The following is a 16,816-nucleotide window of genomic DNA, read 5'->3' on the forward strand; positions in this document are numbered from 1 at the left end:
TCCCCTGTAAAAACAGTCCAAACAGAGTCCTTTTATTTCTGAAACTAAACCGCGAATCCTCTGTATCACTCTAACCGTTTTGTAGCCCAACCCTCATCACTCTCTTCTCTCCTCTAATCAGAAAAGAAGAAAGAAAACTCTTTTTCTGCTACCAAAGCTTGGAAGCTCTCATCGTTCACTGCAACACTGTAACTCCTCTTCATTTCTCTCTTCACATGCATATGATTGATTCAATTCGTTCTCTGTTTCAGCGACTCATCTTGTGAATTTAATCTCAAATCCATATATTCAGGCAAAAACAAAAGAACAAACTACAAAAACCAAAAGTCTGCATTTTACATGCTCTGTTAACCATTTTTGTTAATTTCATATTATTCAGATTATCCAGGAGAGGAATCGGACTCATGTAACGTGTTAAAAGTTTTTGTAATCTGAGAATTCATGTCTCATGTTGATTTTGTTTCCAGTATAATTTTGTTTTTGTTGTTTGTTCTTAATTTTCATGAACTGGGTTTTGCTTGTAATGAACAGCAAGATAAACTTTGGGCTGATTTTCGAACCCGTTTCGTGTAAACCAAACAGAGAATGGCATCGAAGTTCTGGACCCAGGTTTTCATTTCATCATTGTAGTATTATACAATTTTTATTCATAATTCCCGGCTTCTACATTTCGATAAAATGTTGAAATTGTGTGCTAATTTCTTGTATTTTTTACTGAATTTTTCGTGTGTTGTTTTAGACTGGCAGCGATTCGGAGGACGAAGAGAGTGAGTATGATGAGGAGGCTTCAGCTACAGGTGGTGAGGCTACCAAACAAATCGACAACAAGTACCTTAAGAAAAATGCGAGTGACAGTGATGATTCTGATGGCAAAAGCGTGTGGTTCGATCGGTGAAAGACAAGCGATTTTATGAGATGAATGCTACTGTTGACAAGATCAAGAATGCCAAGAACATAAACGATTGGGTGAGCTTGCAGGACTGCTTTGACAAGATAAATAAGCAGCTCGACAAGGTGATGCGCGTCGCAGAGTCTGAGAAAGTGCCTTCTCTGTACATCAAAGCTCTTGTTTTGTTGGAGGAGTTCTTGGGTCAGGCTCTGGCGAATAAGGAGGCTAAGAAGAAGATGAGTAGTAGCAATGCCAAGGCATTGAACTCGATGAAACAGAAATTGAAGAAGAATAATAAGCAGTATGATGAGTTGATTAATATGTATAGGGACAATCCGGAGCAGAGCGAGGAGGAGAGGGAGGAGGAGGAGGAGGAGAAGGAGAAAGAGACGGATTCCGAAATTGAGGATCCTACGGATATTGTGATGTCGAGTAGTGAAGATGGGGAGGATGAGGAAGACGATGAGAAGGACAGTGGGGATGGCTGGGAGACGAAGATGAGTAAGAAAGATAAGCTCATGGATAAGCAGTTCATGAAGGACCCTCGCGAGATCACGTGGGATACGATTAACAAGAAGTTCAAGGAGGTTGTGGCTGCTCGGGGCAGGAAGGGGACCGAAAGGTTTGAGCAGGTTGAGCAGCTTACCTTCTTGACAAAGGTTGCTAAGACTCCTGCACAGAAGCTTGAGATCCTTTTCAGTCTTGTTTCTGCTCAATTTGATGTCAAGCCTGGTCTCAGTGGGCACATGCCTATAAATGTGTGGAAAAAGTGTGTGCAGAATATGCTTGGAATACTTGACATTCTGGTGCAGTATCCGAACATTTCGGTGGATGACATGGTGGAGCCTGATGAGAATGAGTCCCAGAAGGGACTGGATTATGATGGGACGGTCAGGGTTTGGGGAAACTTGGTGGCCTTTGTTGAAAGGATAGATGCTGAGTTCTTCAAGAGCTTGCAGTGCATTGACCCTCACACCCTCGAATACACTGAAAGACTCAGAGATGAGCCTATGTTCTTGATTCTTGCTCAAAATGTTCAAGAGTATTTAGAGACAGTTGGAGATTTTAAGGCAGCTGCAAAGGTGGCTCTAAGGCGGGTTGAACTCATTTATTATAAACCACAAGCAGTTTATAATGCCATGAGAAAATTGGCTGACCAGGCAGAAGAGGGTGATAATGGTGAAGGCCAGGAGCCTAAAGCAGTTGAGGATAGTCGGGGTCCATCTGCATTTGTTGCAACTCCTGAGCTTGTTCCTCGGAAACCCACTTTTCCGGAGAGTAGTAGGGCCTTGATGGATAATCTGGTTTCCGGCATATACAAGTAAGGAGATGATCGGACTAAAGCTCGTGCACTGCTTTGTGACATTTATCACCATGCTCTTCTGGATGAGTTTTCTACTGCCCGCGACTTGCTGCTAATGAGTCACCTGCAAGATAGTATTCAGCATATGGACATTTCAACCCAAATTCTGTTTAATAGGGCCATGGCACAACTTGGTCTGTGTGCTTTTCGGAGTGGACTAATAACTGAAGGACATAACTGCCTTTCTGATCTATATTCAGGTGGAAGAGTAAAGGAGTTGCTTGCACAAGGTGTCTCCCAAAGTAGATATCATGAGAAAACTTTAGAACAGGTGCAGATATATGCTTGTGTTTTGTTTTCCTGTGCAGTTATTCTTTTTATTATCTGCATGAGTGCCTGTGTGGTATTACTTTCTATATGATATATGTATTGATGTGGGAAATAGGAATTGTTTGGAGTAATTATATATGCAACTAGTTACTGTCTTAGTAACTAATGTGTTGGCACCAGGTCGTTAAACAACACTATCCAATCATTTAGGATGGATATACCTGTTAACATTTTTATAGCCTATTTGAAGGAAATTTTTAAACATATCTAGCATAGTACTTTTTGTAAGTGCATGTGTTACTTTTGTTTTGGTCAGACTCATTCCCATGGAAAATCCTTACATCTTTTCACCTTAGGAGTGAATTAATTTGATTTTCTTTTTTCAGGAAAGGCTGGAGCGAAGACGACAAATGCCCTACCATATGCACATAAATCCTGAGCTTCTGGAGGCAGTGCATTTGATATGTGCTATGCTGCTGGAGGTGCCTACTATGGCAGCTAACATCCACGACACAAAGCGCAGAGTGATTAGCAAGACATTCCGGCGGCTGCTTGAAATGAATGAGAAGCAAACGTTCACAGGACCCCCTGAAAGTGTGAGGGACCATGTAATGGCAACCACCAGGGCCCTTAGCAAAGGCGACTTCCAAAAGGCCTTCAATGTCATCAATTCCCTTCATGTCTGGAAGCGCGCGAACGTTGTTGAAATTCTCAAGGCTAAGATGAAGGAGGAGGCTATGAGGACCTACCTCTTGACCTACTCCCCCTCCTACAAGACTTTAAGCCTGGAACAAGTCACCAAGATGTTTGAGCTTTCGGAGGCTCAGACTCATAGCATTGTTAGCAAAATGATGGTCAACGAAGAGTTGCGTGCTCGTTGGGATGAGCCAACCCGCTGCATTGTTTTCCATGACATTATGCACACTAGGCTGCAGGCTCTCGCTTTCCAGCTGACTGAGAAGCTGTCAATCCTTGTTGAAAGTAACGAAAGGGCAATGGAGCTGAGGACAGGTGGTGGTGGGTTGGATCTGCCTATAAGGCGTAGAGATGGTCAGGACTATGGTGCTGGTCCTGCTGGAGCAACTGCTGCGAGTGGTAGGTGGCAGAATAACTTGTCATACACTCAAGGAAGGCAAGGTGGTGGTGGTGCCTCCGGGCGCCCAGGGTACAATAGATCATTGGCATACGGTCAAGCTGGTGGAGGGTCAGGGAGGACTGGCTCATCTGCAAGGGGTTCTCATATGGATTCTTCAACTCGTTTGGTCAGTCTACACAGAGGGGTTCGTGCTTGAGGAAACATGGTAGCCACTAGCAAGCCTCAACCCATTCAGTTTGATTGTTTGAATTTATGCTTTTTAGAGGCTCAAGTTTTGGACCTTTAAACTTTGAAAGCTGGAATTTGGTGTCACTTTTCTTTGCTTTTTGTTATGAGATGGATCATGGATGTGTCATTTTTATGCTTCATCTTCTGGATTTAACTTTATAGCATGCTACTCTATTTTAGTTTTGTGCCTGAGCACATTTTAGGAGCTTTGCTTGCAAGCAGATTTGACAAGATCAATAATTGAGATTGCTGGAATAAAAATAAGGTAGAACCGTAGAAGAAAAAGGTAGATCACTTTTTTAGATTAGATTCATTCCTTTAACAGTTGGTGGAAAAAGCATATTCCTTTTTTTTAATAAATGTTGTACCTATTTTATTTCCTACTTTTACTCATGTCAACAGAATATTTGTAAGGGCAATATTGTAATCGTAATTTTTCTCTTTAAGTGTATATATTATTGAGGAAGTGCATTTTTGTAGAATCAACGAGATGAACAACTCTCACTGCACTCTTATATTCAAGCATTATATTCTAGAAGTTTTTTTTATCAATTTTTTTCTAAAGTTTTTTTTAGTTTAACTTCAATTGCAAAACAGCAAAACAGGAAAATACTAGCTTAGCATTACTATTATCCTGATAAACTCAATCATACTAGGGTGCGATTATATCAGCACTAATGCATCGGATCTCATCATAACTCGATTTTATAATAAGCTATATTATCTCATTCAAATATCATGCATGAGAAAGTAGATGTTGTTATTGAATTTGAGGCTAGGCGAATCAAGCCTAGGTGAAAGTGAAATCAAGGTGTTAAATTTCGATTTTTTAGGGTGTCGAAATCGAAACCCATATTTGTTAAATTTTCAGGATAATTTCGTCGAAATTATCGAAATTTCGCCGAAATCTTCGAAATTGCAGCGAAATTTTCGGCGGTGAGATCTGGTTTTGGGTTTTGGAAGGCTGGGTTTTTGGAGAAAAATGGAGCGGTGGCAGGGGGAGATCGAGGGAGAAAGAGGGGGTGGCTGCAGGGGGAGATCGAGGAGAGAGAGGCGACGGTAGGGGGAGATGCAGAGAGAGAGAAAAAGGATGAAGAACTGAAGAAGAAAAAACAGTGGAGCGCTGGAGCCTCGTGGGAAAAGAAAGGAAAGGAAAGGAAGGAAAGAAAAAGAAGAAAAAAAAAAAGAAAAAAAAATTAAAAAAAAATTAAAAAGTTTAGAGTTGATTGAGGTTTGGGTCCTTTGGGCAATTGTAAAGAAAAAAAATGGTTTGGGGTTTCGTTTGGCCGTTTTGGAGTTTCGTTTAATTGTTTTTAAACCCTAAACTAGTAAATTATAATATATTTCTATATAAAAAATAAGAGGAAATTACAGATTTAGTCCAGTTATTTTATACCTAGTTCAATTTTGGTCCACAATCTTTTTTAAGTTCTGTTTTGGTCCACTAAATGTTCCACTTATTCAGTAAAGGTCCATATTTGTTTTCTCAAATTTGGCATGCTTTTTATCCTATCAAATCTCACCCAAATTCAGCGAACATATACTTGTTTTAAAGATATGTATTTCTTCTTTACAACCATATAAAAATCATTCAAATTGAAGTTCTAAAACTCAAGATAATTGACCCTAAAGTAGGGTACCCGAAACTGCCAATTTTTCAAACTTCACCCAATCTCAATTTTTTTAGATTATAATACTCCAAATTTGTTTTTATGACTAAGAAATGATGAAATATAACTTATAGTTCAATTATAATTGAAGAAAACACAACCCAAATGATTTAAAGTCACAAATCTGGACCTTTACTGAACAAATGAAACAATTAGTGGACCAAAACAGAACTTAAAAAAGATTATGGACCAAAATTGAACTAGGTATAAAATAAGTGGACCAAATCTGTAATTTTCTCTAAAAAATAATTTAAAATACCCTAAAGGGCCTAAACCTTAATATCATATACCATATTCTAACAATATAGAATATAGATTATAAAATATATAGGGTTTAGTCAAGGAATTGAATTTCGAAATTTTCGACGAAATTTCGCTGAAAATTTCATTTTTTTAGGGTGTCAAAATCGAAACACATGTTTAATAATTTTTCGGGAAAATTTCGCCGAAATTTATCGAAATTTATCGAAATTTTCGAAATTTTCATATTTTCTATTTTCTCCAACTTCAAAAATTCACCAAAAATAGCTCGAGACTCCAAATAATTCACCGAAAAATTCTACGAACTTGTATTGATGAGTACTAATTTTCTATAACCTCAAAATAGTCAAATTGCTTTCAAAAAAATTATGAAAAATCCTACTCTTATAATTTAATTCTGAAAAAAATTATGAAAAATCCTACTCTTATAATCGTCAAATTCTTGAATTTTCATTTTCTAAAATTCATTTCCACACAACTAAGCTCTAGAACCACAACCAAAGGTCTAAGTTAATTAAAATAAATTTAAAGAAATTTTTAATTTCTTTAAACAAACCTTAAAACAAATTTGAAAAATTTAAGTAACAAAATTACCATAAGCCAAAATTTAGGTTGTTACACTTAGTGAAGACAAAGCTTGGCTAAGTAAGAGACACGGGAAAAAAGGAAGGAAAGATAAAAAATAAAAAAAAAGACTGAAGAAAGAGGCACAGGGAAAAAAAGGAAAGAAAAAAAAAATGAGGGGGGGTTTGGGGCCTTTGGGCAATTGGAAAGAAGAAAAAAGGGTTTGAGATTTCTTTTAGTTATTTTAAACCTTAAACTTTAATACATTTCTATATAAAAAAAAAAAATTAAAAGTATCCTAAAGGGCTTAAAACCTAAGATCCTAAAAAATATAGAGTATATAGGGTTTAATGTATAGATTATAGAGTATAAAGAGTATTAGCGTATATAAAATATATAGAGTATTAGGGTTTAGATTATAGTGTATAATTAAATTATACACTATAAAGAATATACTAATTTTGTTTATTCATTATACTAATTTTATTTAACAGTATTTGCTCCAGCGCGCATTATATTCACCTTATATCACATGAAACCTACTATATAATTTGATTTCTTCAATGTTTTTTATCAATTTAGTAGATAATATGTTAAATAAACATATGGTAAAGTTTCATTCAAAATTTTCGTATTTTGATAGCAATTTCCGTCATTTCCATCTAATTTCTGTCGAAATTTAAAAATCTTCAAAATTTTCGTCGAAATTTCCATCGAAATTTCCTCGAAACTCGAAATTTTATTCCTTGGGTTTAGTGTACTTATTATAGAGTATAGATAATATACTAATTTCATTTATTCATTATACTAATTTTATTTAACAGTATTTTTCTTCAGCGTGCATTATATTCATCTTATATCACATGAAACCTAGTATATAATTTGGTTTCTTCAATATTTTTTATCAATTTATGGTAAAGTTTCATTCAAAATTTTCGTATTTTGATAGCAATTTCTGTCATTTCCGTCTAATTTTTGTCAAAATTTAAAAATCTTCGAAACTTCCGTCGAAATTTCCATCGAAATTTTCTCGAAACCCGAAATTTTATTCCTTGGGTAAAACATGGTGGCAGAGTGGTTTAGGCATCATGCTTGGCATTTTATATGTAAGTAATTTTATTAAATGATTCATTTTTTATGATGGCTAAATTATTTTAATTTTAAACAAAAATCATTACTTATAATGATAATAAAGTAAACAGTAGTGCTAGACATCTCATATTTTTATATCACAATTCATACCACCTTATGTGGCAACTTACATGGCATTCATACATTGAATACTAAAAAATAAAAACAAAAATTCAAAAAGAAAAAGAAAAACCTTGTCCAGTAAAATAATGACACGTAAGATGGTAGAAAAATGTGGTATAAAAATATGGTACATATAGCATTATTCTAAAGTAAATGATCAATAAGTTCACTATTAACTTTACAAGTAATGATATTGGATTGGATAGTCCAATTCTAAATGGGTCGTTCCGAGGCATATATGCATGAGTTACTCAACTGAGCTTGGTTTATGTGTGTGGCCCTATTTTGATCTCGATGGCCGATGGCTCAAAAAAGAGAAGACCCTCTTTTTATTTTTTTATTATTTTTGTAAAATACTTTTTTTTTGTGATAATTTTTATAAAATAAATTGATACATATATGGTACACATATATATATATGAGCAAATTGAAAAAATAAATAGAATTTCATTAATCATATAGATTGAAAAGACAACTCCTCGCAGTCCACATATTCAATACAGTCTCGAGAATCGTAATTATATTTTTCGAAGGCTTTTTTGCACTAATACCAAGGAATAAAATTTCGAATTTCGATGGAAATTTCGACGGAAATTTCGAAGATTTTTAAATTTCGACAGAAATTAGATGGAAATGACAGAAATTTTGAATAAAACTTTACCATATGTTTATTTAACATATTATCTACTAAATTGATAAAAAACATTGAAGAAATCAAATTATATAGTAGGTTTCATGTGATATAAGGTGAATATAATGCGCGCTGGAGCAAATACTGTTAAATTAAATTAGTATATTATTTATACTATATAATTTAATTATATACTAAAATCTAAACCCTAATACTCTATATATTCTATATACCCTAATACTCTTTATACTCTATAATCTATACATTAAACCCTATATACTCTATATTTTTTAGGATCTTAGGTTTTAAGCCTTTTAGGATACTTTTAATTATTTTTTTATATATAAATGTATTAAAGTTTAAAGGTTTAAAATAACTAAAAGAAATCTCAAACCTTTTTTTCTTCTTTCCAATTGCCCAAAGACCCAAAACCCCCCCTCATTTTTTTTCTTTTTTTTTCTTTCCTTACTTTTTTTCCCCGTGCCTCTCTCTTCAATCTTTTTTTTATTTTTTATCTTTCCTTCCTTTTTTTCCGTGTCTCTTACTTAGCTAAGCTTTGTCTTCACTAAGTGTAACAACCCAAATTTTGGCTTATGGTAATTTTGTTACTTAAATTTTTCAAATTTATTTTAAGGTTTGTTTAAAGGAATTAGAAATTTCTTTAAATTTATTTTAACTAACTTAGACCTTTGGTTGTGGTTCTAGAGCTTAGTTGTGTGTAAATGAATTTTAGAAAATGAAAATTCAAGAACTTGACGATTATTATTTTTTCAGAATTAAATTATAAGAGTAAGATTTTTCATAATTTTTTTGAAAGCAATTTGACTATTTTGAGGTTATAGGAAATTAGTACTCGTCAATACGAGTTCGTAGAATTTTTCGGTGAATTATTTGGAGTCTCGAGCTATTTTTGGTGAATTTCTGAATTTGGAAAAAATAGAAAATATGAAAATTTTGATAATTTCGATAAATTTCGATAAATTTCGGTAAATTTCGATAAATTTTGATAAATTTCGGTAAATTTCGATAAATTTCGGCGAAATTTTTCCGAAAAATTATTGAACATGTGTTTCGATTTCGACACCCTAAAAAAACGAAATTTTCGGCGAAATTTCGCCGAAAATTTCGAAATTTAATTCATTGACTAATACCACCCATACTATGGGGGTGTGCTCAAATGCCACTTATAGCTATGAGTTTCTATCAAATAGAAGTTAAAAACACACACGTGTTGGTCACATGTGAGGGCAATTTCATCAAATCACCCCTAAAAGCATGTCAAGCAATACGAATTTTAGATCTACCTTTCGAAAAAGACCTAAAGTTAGAGCGAGACTAACTGTGAAATTGATTCTGGGGCTGATTTTTGTTGTGGGTTGTTGACAAATTGAAGGCTGTTGGGAATCTCGACATATACAAGTTGCAGAGATGAGCGATATAGATCTAATGGGGACCCTCCAATCACTAGTAAATGCCTCCCCCTGTGCGAAATCTTTCTTGTTCGATTTCTTTTTGTATTCTTTGAACTTTGTTGGTGGGCTTTGGCCTTTGTGTGATTATTGTGTTGTAGGTATGTGGTCATAGTCTTATAGACAGATTCATTTACATTCTTTTGAGTTGGAATTGGCCTTCATTCATTTTACATTCTTTTGAGTTGCAGGTTCATTTGAATTGGAAGGCCTTGATTTATTTTATTTTCTTTTGAGTTTTAGGTGTTCTTGGTCAACAACTTTTTGGTCAAATGAACAATTTTTTATGTCAAACTTGATTAAATAGATGGAGGGAAGAACGGGGTTTGGAGGAAAAGAACTAAAACAACCCAATTTTGGCGCCATTATACATGAGGTGACTGATAAATGTGAGGTAAAACAGGGTTGTATTTTAAAAGATGGAAATACCCTTTATTTTAACTCATTTGACATAAACTAACAACAGGTGTTATTTGAGTACATTAGTGAAAGTTTGGGTGATTAATTGTCAAATTTTTTTTTATAGGTGATATTTGAGCACACCCCCAATAATATGGGTGGTATTAGTGCAAAAAAAGCCTTTCTCAAAATCATATTCCTAATCAACTTTGGTGAAATTCATCCCTACTTCATGCTCAAAGCACTACCCACACGGGCCGCAACCTTCATTAAAGGATTTGAGTTGCTCATCTTGAGCACGGTGAAGTGGAATCTTGAATTGGTTAACCTATTCCACTTCATTGACCATTACATGTCACACCTTACAATCCTCTTTCAGTTCTAATACGGAAAAGTGAAGATAACATACTTTAGTGTATTGTGTGTAGTTTGTATTTCGTTTACATTAAGGAGTACTTAATTTTCACCAATATCTCAAAATAATCATAATAATGTCTAAAAGTTAATTATTTAAAAAAAAAAACTCTTTCCATTATTTTAAAAAAGTATTATGAAATTGTCAAGTTATGTATAGTATATATATTAAATCTTCATATAACTAATATGAATGGTATGACACAATTTTGAAATGACACTACACCCCAAAATATATTCAGAAAAATTTTGTGACTTCATGTAGATATTTACAATTAAAGCTTATTTATTAAGCATGTTAAAAGAATTATTGTTGGAATATTAGGTTTTACACACTTGTTGTACACTTGTACTAATCATTATTACCAATTATCTTTGATTCTTTGTGTAATACCACGAATCTAGCTATAGGATTGTATGGGCTCTAGCCTAGCTCATTATAATCCCAACTCAATTTAGCCTAGCTCAGCCCACCCAAACATTCCAGCCCATGCCAGTAGGAAAGCTAGATTCGTCCCTCGGGTTCTTAAGGAAAATATTGATTTTCTTTTTTGATTTAATTGTAAACTTGTTATTTTTTTAACTAATGTTTTTTTTATCAGGTAACTAATGCTTAATTGTTATATTACATCTTTATTATTATAAAGTCGGAAGAAGAATTTACTACTACAAGCTTCACAAAAAATAAGTATAGTTAAAATATCATTTATTTAACAAAACAGTCACATAAAAATAATCTAATAAATGAGGGTATAATTATAAAATACAACTATTAAAACAAAATTTAATGAATAAAAAAATATACCATACCACCTTAAAACGTATAGAAAATAGTGAGAATTATAAAATAAAGAGAACAAAATACCTAATAAAAAGGCTAATTAACACACGTGAAACGCATGCCAAGAGGGTAGTTAATATTGGGCTAAGAAAGTGGGCTTTGAAGAGTATGATTCTTCAAAACTTAAAAAATATTTCAATAATGAATCACCAATAATTGCAGTTTTTGCAAGCCTATATGTGGGAAAAGAAAAAATTACAGAATGCTATTAGTATGCCCAATTGACTTTTTAGCTTTTATTTTATTTTTAAATATGTTGTTTGTGGTTCCTCATTTAGAGGAACACGTTCTCATTTTTCTTTTTTCTCTTCAATTTTTAATAGGCTGCTTATTTGACTATTTTACCCTTTACTTATAATATTCTTTATATTGGCATTTAAATTAAGCATTGGCAATTTTTGCAATCCTGTTTGCTTTATATATATCGATAAACGATAAATATTGTATTAGTATTATTAACCAATAATGCTACATACATCAAATTATTTCATAAGTTTGGTAATCAACTAATGTGACACATAATATGTCAGTTTGTAAATAAATAAAGTCTAAAGTAGACTTATAAATAAATAAATGAAAAAATGTCACACCAGCATAGCCCAACACCCATTACAAATTTACGGCCTTACGGGTACAAAACCACCATCCACATTTCATTATTATTATTATTATTATTTGCCAGGATCCACATTTTATTTAAAATGACTAACATCAGGTTGTTTCCAATTTGGGTGAAACAAATCAAATTACATGATTACAAATATAGGGTGCTGCTATTCTGACATTATTTTTTTATCGGTAGCCCTAATACACTTTCTATACTCAACTAAAAATTAGAAATTACAAAAATTTATTAGTATACCCAACAAGTTTTCTCAAATTATCCTTACTAAAACTCAACACTACATCCAATCTATTCTACTTTCTATACTCAACATAAACACCAAACTCTATCTCCACCACCGTTACCAAAACGTGAGATCCAATTGCACCACCACCGAACACTACCAACGATGACGACGACGACCACTGAATCAATATCACACCCAGTCAAATCTTTTATGAATCAAATATTAGATTTAGGGCTTCAAATGTAAGTTATTTGTTATATAATTCATGTTTGGGATGAAATAATTTGAATCATAACCATTTAATGTCGAATTTGAACAAAATGGAGAGGGGTTTGAAAAAAAATAATTCGAGTTATGTTTGGACTTTGTTCACCGAACATCTATTAGGATGTTCGGTGTTGCACAACCGAACATATATAGGGAGGTTTAGTGCAACAACGCCAAACATTTTTTTAAAAAAATTTTCTAGAACCGTTCGGTAGCTGACTACCAAACACATTGCTTAGTACGTATTCGGTGGATTATTTCCGACTTAGAACATATTTGGCACTGATGTGCCGAACATGAAGACTTCCAAACTGCAATTTGAGCATCCATTAATCAATATTATGCTTGTTTGCCTTGATATAGAGAATGTTTGTGACTTAGTGTTGTGGGGTTAAAGGTTTTTTTTAAAGAGGAGAAGTGTGTAGAGATATTGAAGAGATGAGTAGAGATGTTGGGAATACATAACTGTTGGGTATAGTTTAAATAATTATTTTTAAAATTTTAAATTAAATATTTGTCCTTAATAGTCAATTTACATTAAAATAAAATTGAAAAATTTACATTTCATTCAATTGTCCCAACAATTGATAAAAAATTGGGTCCGAATGGCAACCAAATATAATTTAGCAGAAAAAAAAAAAAGATAGATATATGGGCCATTGGGCCATCATCACAAACAAGTCCACCCAGCCTCTTTAACAACACTGCGCAGTCCATCACTCTCAACCCCTCTCTCACTCTCCTCAACTTCCATTTCATCTTTCACCATTTGCACGCCTCCGTAATCACAGCCCCATTGCAAGTCTGCAAGGTAAGCTCTCTCCTCAATTGTTAAAGCTTCGTTTTTGTTGCATGGGTTTTGTCATAATTTTTTCTTCTGAAGTTAGGTTTATTTTTGAGGTATATAATTAATTTATTTTTCTCTTTCAGTCAGTTCTTTCTTTGTATCAAATCCCAGTTCCAATTGAGCTGCAGAAGTTGGGTTTCTGATTTTAGGTAATTTTTCTTGCATTTGAATATTTCTGTATATTGAATTTTTATGGAAAAGAAATATGTGGAAGGCAATGTCTGTGTATGTCTCCTTTCTATTACCAAAGTTGTTATGTAGTTTTAGTTTTTTTTTTTTTTTTTTTTTTAATTTGGTTATGTTTGGTTGACGGGTATAGAAAATTATCCATTGCCTTGTGCCAATTTGGTTGCTGGATATATAATATTAACCATTACCTCGTGCTAATTTGGTTATGTTTTGATTGCTGTTTAGTTTTATCTGGTAGCACTATTGTGAACTATGAATCAAGCTTATTCCATGGCTGGCTTCTCGAGTATTTATCAATATAAATAACTCAAGGAGTTAAAACTATTCTAGCATTCTTGATCGAGTCATGTTGACTTGCATAACTTCAACGGTGTTATATTGTATATTTGCATTACACGTTTGTTAATTCTTTTGTTGTTGCATTTTTTTTTCCAGTTCATATTTATGTGTAGCATATGCATTTTCCATACTAGGGTTATTTTATGTAAGGACCAATTTGCTGTACCAAAAATAATCTATTTGTTTTCTTTTATTGTGCTCTGTCACTAACCAAATGGGGAATTAGGGTTGTATGGAACTCCTGGTAATCAATTAGCTAAATTTTGAAAAATCTTTTGACTTTTAGGGTTTTAGGTAAAACTCTTTGTGAGAAATCGATTTTTTCCCCCAAAGTCATTCAAGGTGAACTTATTGTTTTCTTTGACTTGGCCGATGTTAGGTTTGGCCAGAAGGTGCTTGCAATGGCTACAGCGACCTACCCACCACCACCACCATATTATAAGCTCTACAAAGATTACTTGCAAGACCCCAAATCGGCTCCAGAGCCACCCCCTCCGATTGAAGGGACATACATTTGCTATGGTGGCAATTACACAGTGAGCTTTTCCCATTCTCTGCATTCTTCCTCTCAAAATTTATATAAAAATGGTAAATTTAATTTCTGAACATTGCTTTGTTGCTAATGATATACGGACGCCATAATTTTTTGTTGTAAATTTAGGTCTTGTTGAATTTATTGTTTGAAGAATGTATACCTCATATTCAGCAGTTGCTTAAGCCATGCAATATTAGTACCTTTAAAGTTGTAGGTTTTGGGTCATCCTCTTACAAAATACATAAGATTCTAGATTTTATTGTGTTCATGTTATCAATGTCTGATAAGCTCTGATTTGATCTTCATTGTTTTCCTTGTAATTTCTTCATAATTAGTTTTATGTTTATTTTATATAGACTGATGATGTACTTCCAAGCTTGGAAGAACAAGGAGTGCGTCAACTGTACCCAAAAGGCCCAAACATTGGTAAATGTACCTCTGCTCTACTTTTAATTATTCGTTTTGTCATGGGCAAATACTACTGAATTTTAGGAATCGACCTGAACATCTTGTTTCAAGCATTGTCCAATAATCAATTAAAGCAGCTTATTCTTACAGTTGTTTGAAATATGTAATTTTACTTCTTTTTTCTTTTCATAAACTAGTTAATGAGAATTTTCTTTGGCTTGTTAGCAGACAGTTACTAGGTTGAGAAATGCTCACTTGAGTGCAGTTATCTACAACTTTCCTGCAAAAGAACAACATATGTAATACATTGGGAGGCAACTGTATACATCGGCCCATTTTAGTTTTCTTGTTTGTAGAACTGCTGCATGTCAGTTTTCATGTAGCAACTGTTGAGAAATGTTCCTCCACATTTCTGATTGATTGTTATAGTTTTCTAGGCTCTGGGGTATATGCACCCATCCTAGCTAATGTTGTCATGATAGATCAGATCTAGATGACTAAACTATGAGTCTATGATCCCTTGAATGAGCCCTATTTGGTGAAATACGAGTGTTTAAGAGGTGCGTCAACCTGAAATGAGGAACTTCTGGAGAATGTTTGACAATCCAGACAAGAGAGGAATTTTAGGGGATTATGTTAGAGTGATTTCGTGTGGTTTGGTTTGCAGAGTTATTTTTGATTGATAATTCTGAACAAGAAACCGATAAGAACTGTGTTCGTGTACAAGTGTGTATGGCTGTGTTTATTCTAGTGTTTTTTACATGTGCGTGCACGTGTTTAGTCCTAGTGATTATCGCCTCTCAAATGTTATGCTGTCTCTGACAAAATGGTGATCCTTTTTAGATTTTAAGAAGGAGCTGAGGTCACTTAACAGAGAATTGCAACTTCACATTTTGGAGCTTGCTGATATTCTTGTTGAGAGACCATCACAATACGCTAGGAGAGTGGAAGAAATATCTCTTATATTCAAGAACTTACATCATCTTCTCAACTCGTTGCGGCCCCATCAGGTAAGACATTTGTGGGTCTTGGGATATGATTTGTTGGCCTGCGATTGAGGAATTACTTTATTTTCTAATGTCATTTATCATATAGGCTAGAGCGACACTAATTCACATTCTAGAACTTCAGATCCAACGTCGTAAACAAGCTGTGGAGGATATAAAGAGGTATACTTTCAATCAACAATGACTGAAAAGCTTTATGGACATTTGAGACTGAAATGTTCCATGTTTGAATGCTATGTAATTTCTTGTGACCGTTGGTTTCACTTTCTTGTTTAGGAGGAGAGAAGAAGCACAAAGACTTCTCAAGGAATCCCTTGGAACGTTGGAGGACACTAGTGCATCTTATATGTTAAAGTAGGGAGTGTGCTCAACTGCTCAAGATTGTTCTCATGATTCAAGCCTCTTAGACAGTTGCATACTTGCATCTAGTACCTTTAATTCTTAATGTATTTGAAAATTCTCTCTTTATCGCATTATGCCAATGTAGAAGGGCAAAAAGTCCTTATCTCTCAGGCTGTTTCTCTTTTTTAATTTTTAGAACTAAGAAGTGTCTTATTTCCATCTTGTAATTACCTAATTTTAAATGACGGTGCCCTCGAGCCTTAGTTCAACTGGCATGGGTGGAGTGAGATGGAGGGTAGATCCTAGATTCAATTCTGATTGTAAACAGAAAAAAGAACAACTGTTTAATGACAGTACCGTGATAGAATTCTCATGTAACACATGACACTGAAATTCTTGTCAATTTGTCATTGTTGAATGAGATGCTTTGGAAAATCTTTTGACTACAAATCTACAATGTTGTATACGGTTCTTTTCTTACATTCAACTCGTATATTAGTTAGATGATCCGTTTTAAGAGACAGAAATTTGTTGATATGTTAGGTCAAGTAGGACACTAGTACATGCTATATAGTAGGTTCTTTTACTACCTATCCAAACAAAGCAATGCTAAATGTCGTCTTGATAATCTTGTTTTATAATTTGTGAATCTTTAAATGGAGTAGATACATAAACAATCATT

At 33.9% G+C, this 16,816-nt stretch overlaps 2 protein-coding genes and 1 pseudogene across 3 annotated transcripts; all 3 read left to right on the top strand.

The window, feature by feature from the left end:
* Nucleotides 1–915: 915 nt before the first annotated feature.
* LOC147282240 (eukaryotic translation initiation factor 3 subunit C pseudogene) lies at nucleotides 916–2,214 on the top strand (annotated as a pseudogene).
* A 108-nt stretch (nucleotides 2,215–2,322) lies between these two features.
* LOC147282241 (eukaryotic translation initiation factor 3 subunit C-like) lies at nucleotides 2,323–3,814 on the top strand. The gene is made up of 2 exons (XM_086248917.1): nucleotides 2,323–2,523; nucleotides 2,909–3,814. Exons 1-2 carry the CDS (start codon nucleotides 2,338–2,340, stop codon nucleotides 3,812–3,814), a joined length of 1,092 nt encoding a protein of 363 aa, XP_086105043.1. The 5' UTR covers nucleotides 2,323–2,337.
* A 9,346-nt stretch (nucleotides 3,815–13,160) lies between these two features.
* LOC147282242 (mediator of RNA polymerase II transcription subunit 7a-like) lies at nucleotides 13,161–16,564 on the top strand. 2 transcript variants are annotated; one of them, XM_086248079.1, is made up of 7 exons: nucleotides 13,161–13,278; nucleotides 13,398–13,463; nucleotides 14,222–14,378; nucleotides 14,734–14,803; nucleotides 15,629–15,795; nucleotides 15,881–15,954; nucleotides 16,069–16,564. In XM_086248079.1, exons 3-7 carry the CDS (start codon nucleotides 14,244–14,246, stop codon nucleotides 16,148–16,150), a joined length of 528 nt encoding a protein of 175 aa, XP_086104205.1. In that variant the 5' UTR covers nucleotides 13,161–13,278; nucleotides 13,398–13,463; nucleotides 14,222–14,243; the 3' UTR covers nucleotides 16,151–16,564. The 2 variants fall into 2 exon arrangements, with proteins under 2 accessions (XP_086104205.1, XP_086104206.1); XM_086248080.1 differs by lacking the exon at nucleotides 15,881–15,954.
* The last annotated feature ends 252 nt before the right edge of the window (nucleotides 16,565–16,816 follow it).

The sequence above is a fragment of the Dryas octopetala genome, chromosome 6 (assembly GCF_963921425.1).
Source record: "Dryas octopetala chromosome 6, drDryOcto1.1, whole genome shotgun sequence".
NCBI lineage: Eukaryota > Viridiplantae > Streptophyta > Magnoliopsida > Rosales > Rosaceae > Dryas > Dryas octopetala.

Excerpts from the sequence above, each read along its gene's own strand:
- LOC147282241 (XM_086248917.1), top strand. The coding sequence starts at position 2,338 with ATGGACATTTCAACCCAAATTCTGTTTAATAGGGCCATGGCACAACTT. Across the intron at positions 2,524-2,908 it reads ATGAGAAAACTTTAGAACAG|GAAAGGCTGGAGCGAAGACG; the intron begins GTGCAGATATAT and ends TTCTTTTTTCAG.
- LOC147282242 (XM_086248079.1), top strand. The coding sequence starts at position 14,244 with ATGGCTACAGCGACCTACCCACCACCACCACCATATTATAAGCTCTAC. Across the intron at positions 14,804-15,628 it reads CCCAAAAGGCCCAAACATTG|ATTTTAAGAAGGAGCTGAGG; the intron begins GTAAATGTACCT and ends GATCCTTTTTAG. Across the intron at positions 15,955-16,068 it reads GCTGTGGAGGATATAAAGAG|GAGGAGAGAAGAAGCACAAA; the intron begins GTATACTTTCAA and ends TTTCTTGTTTAG.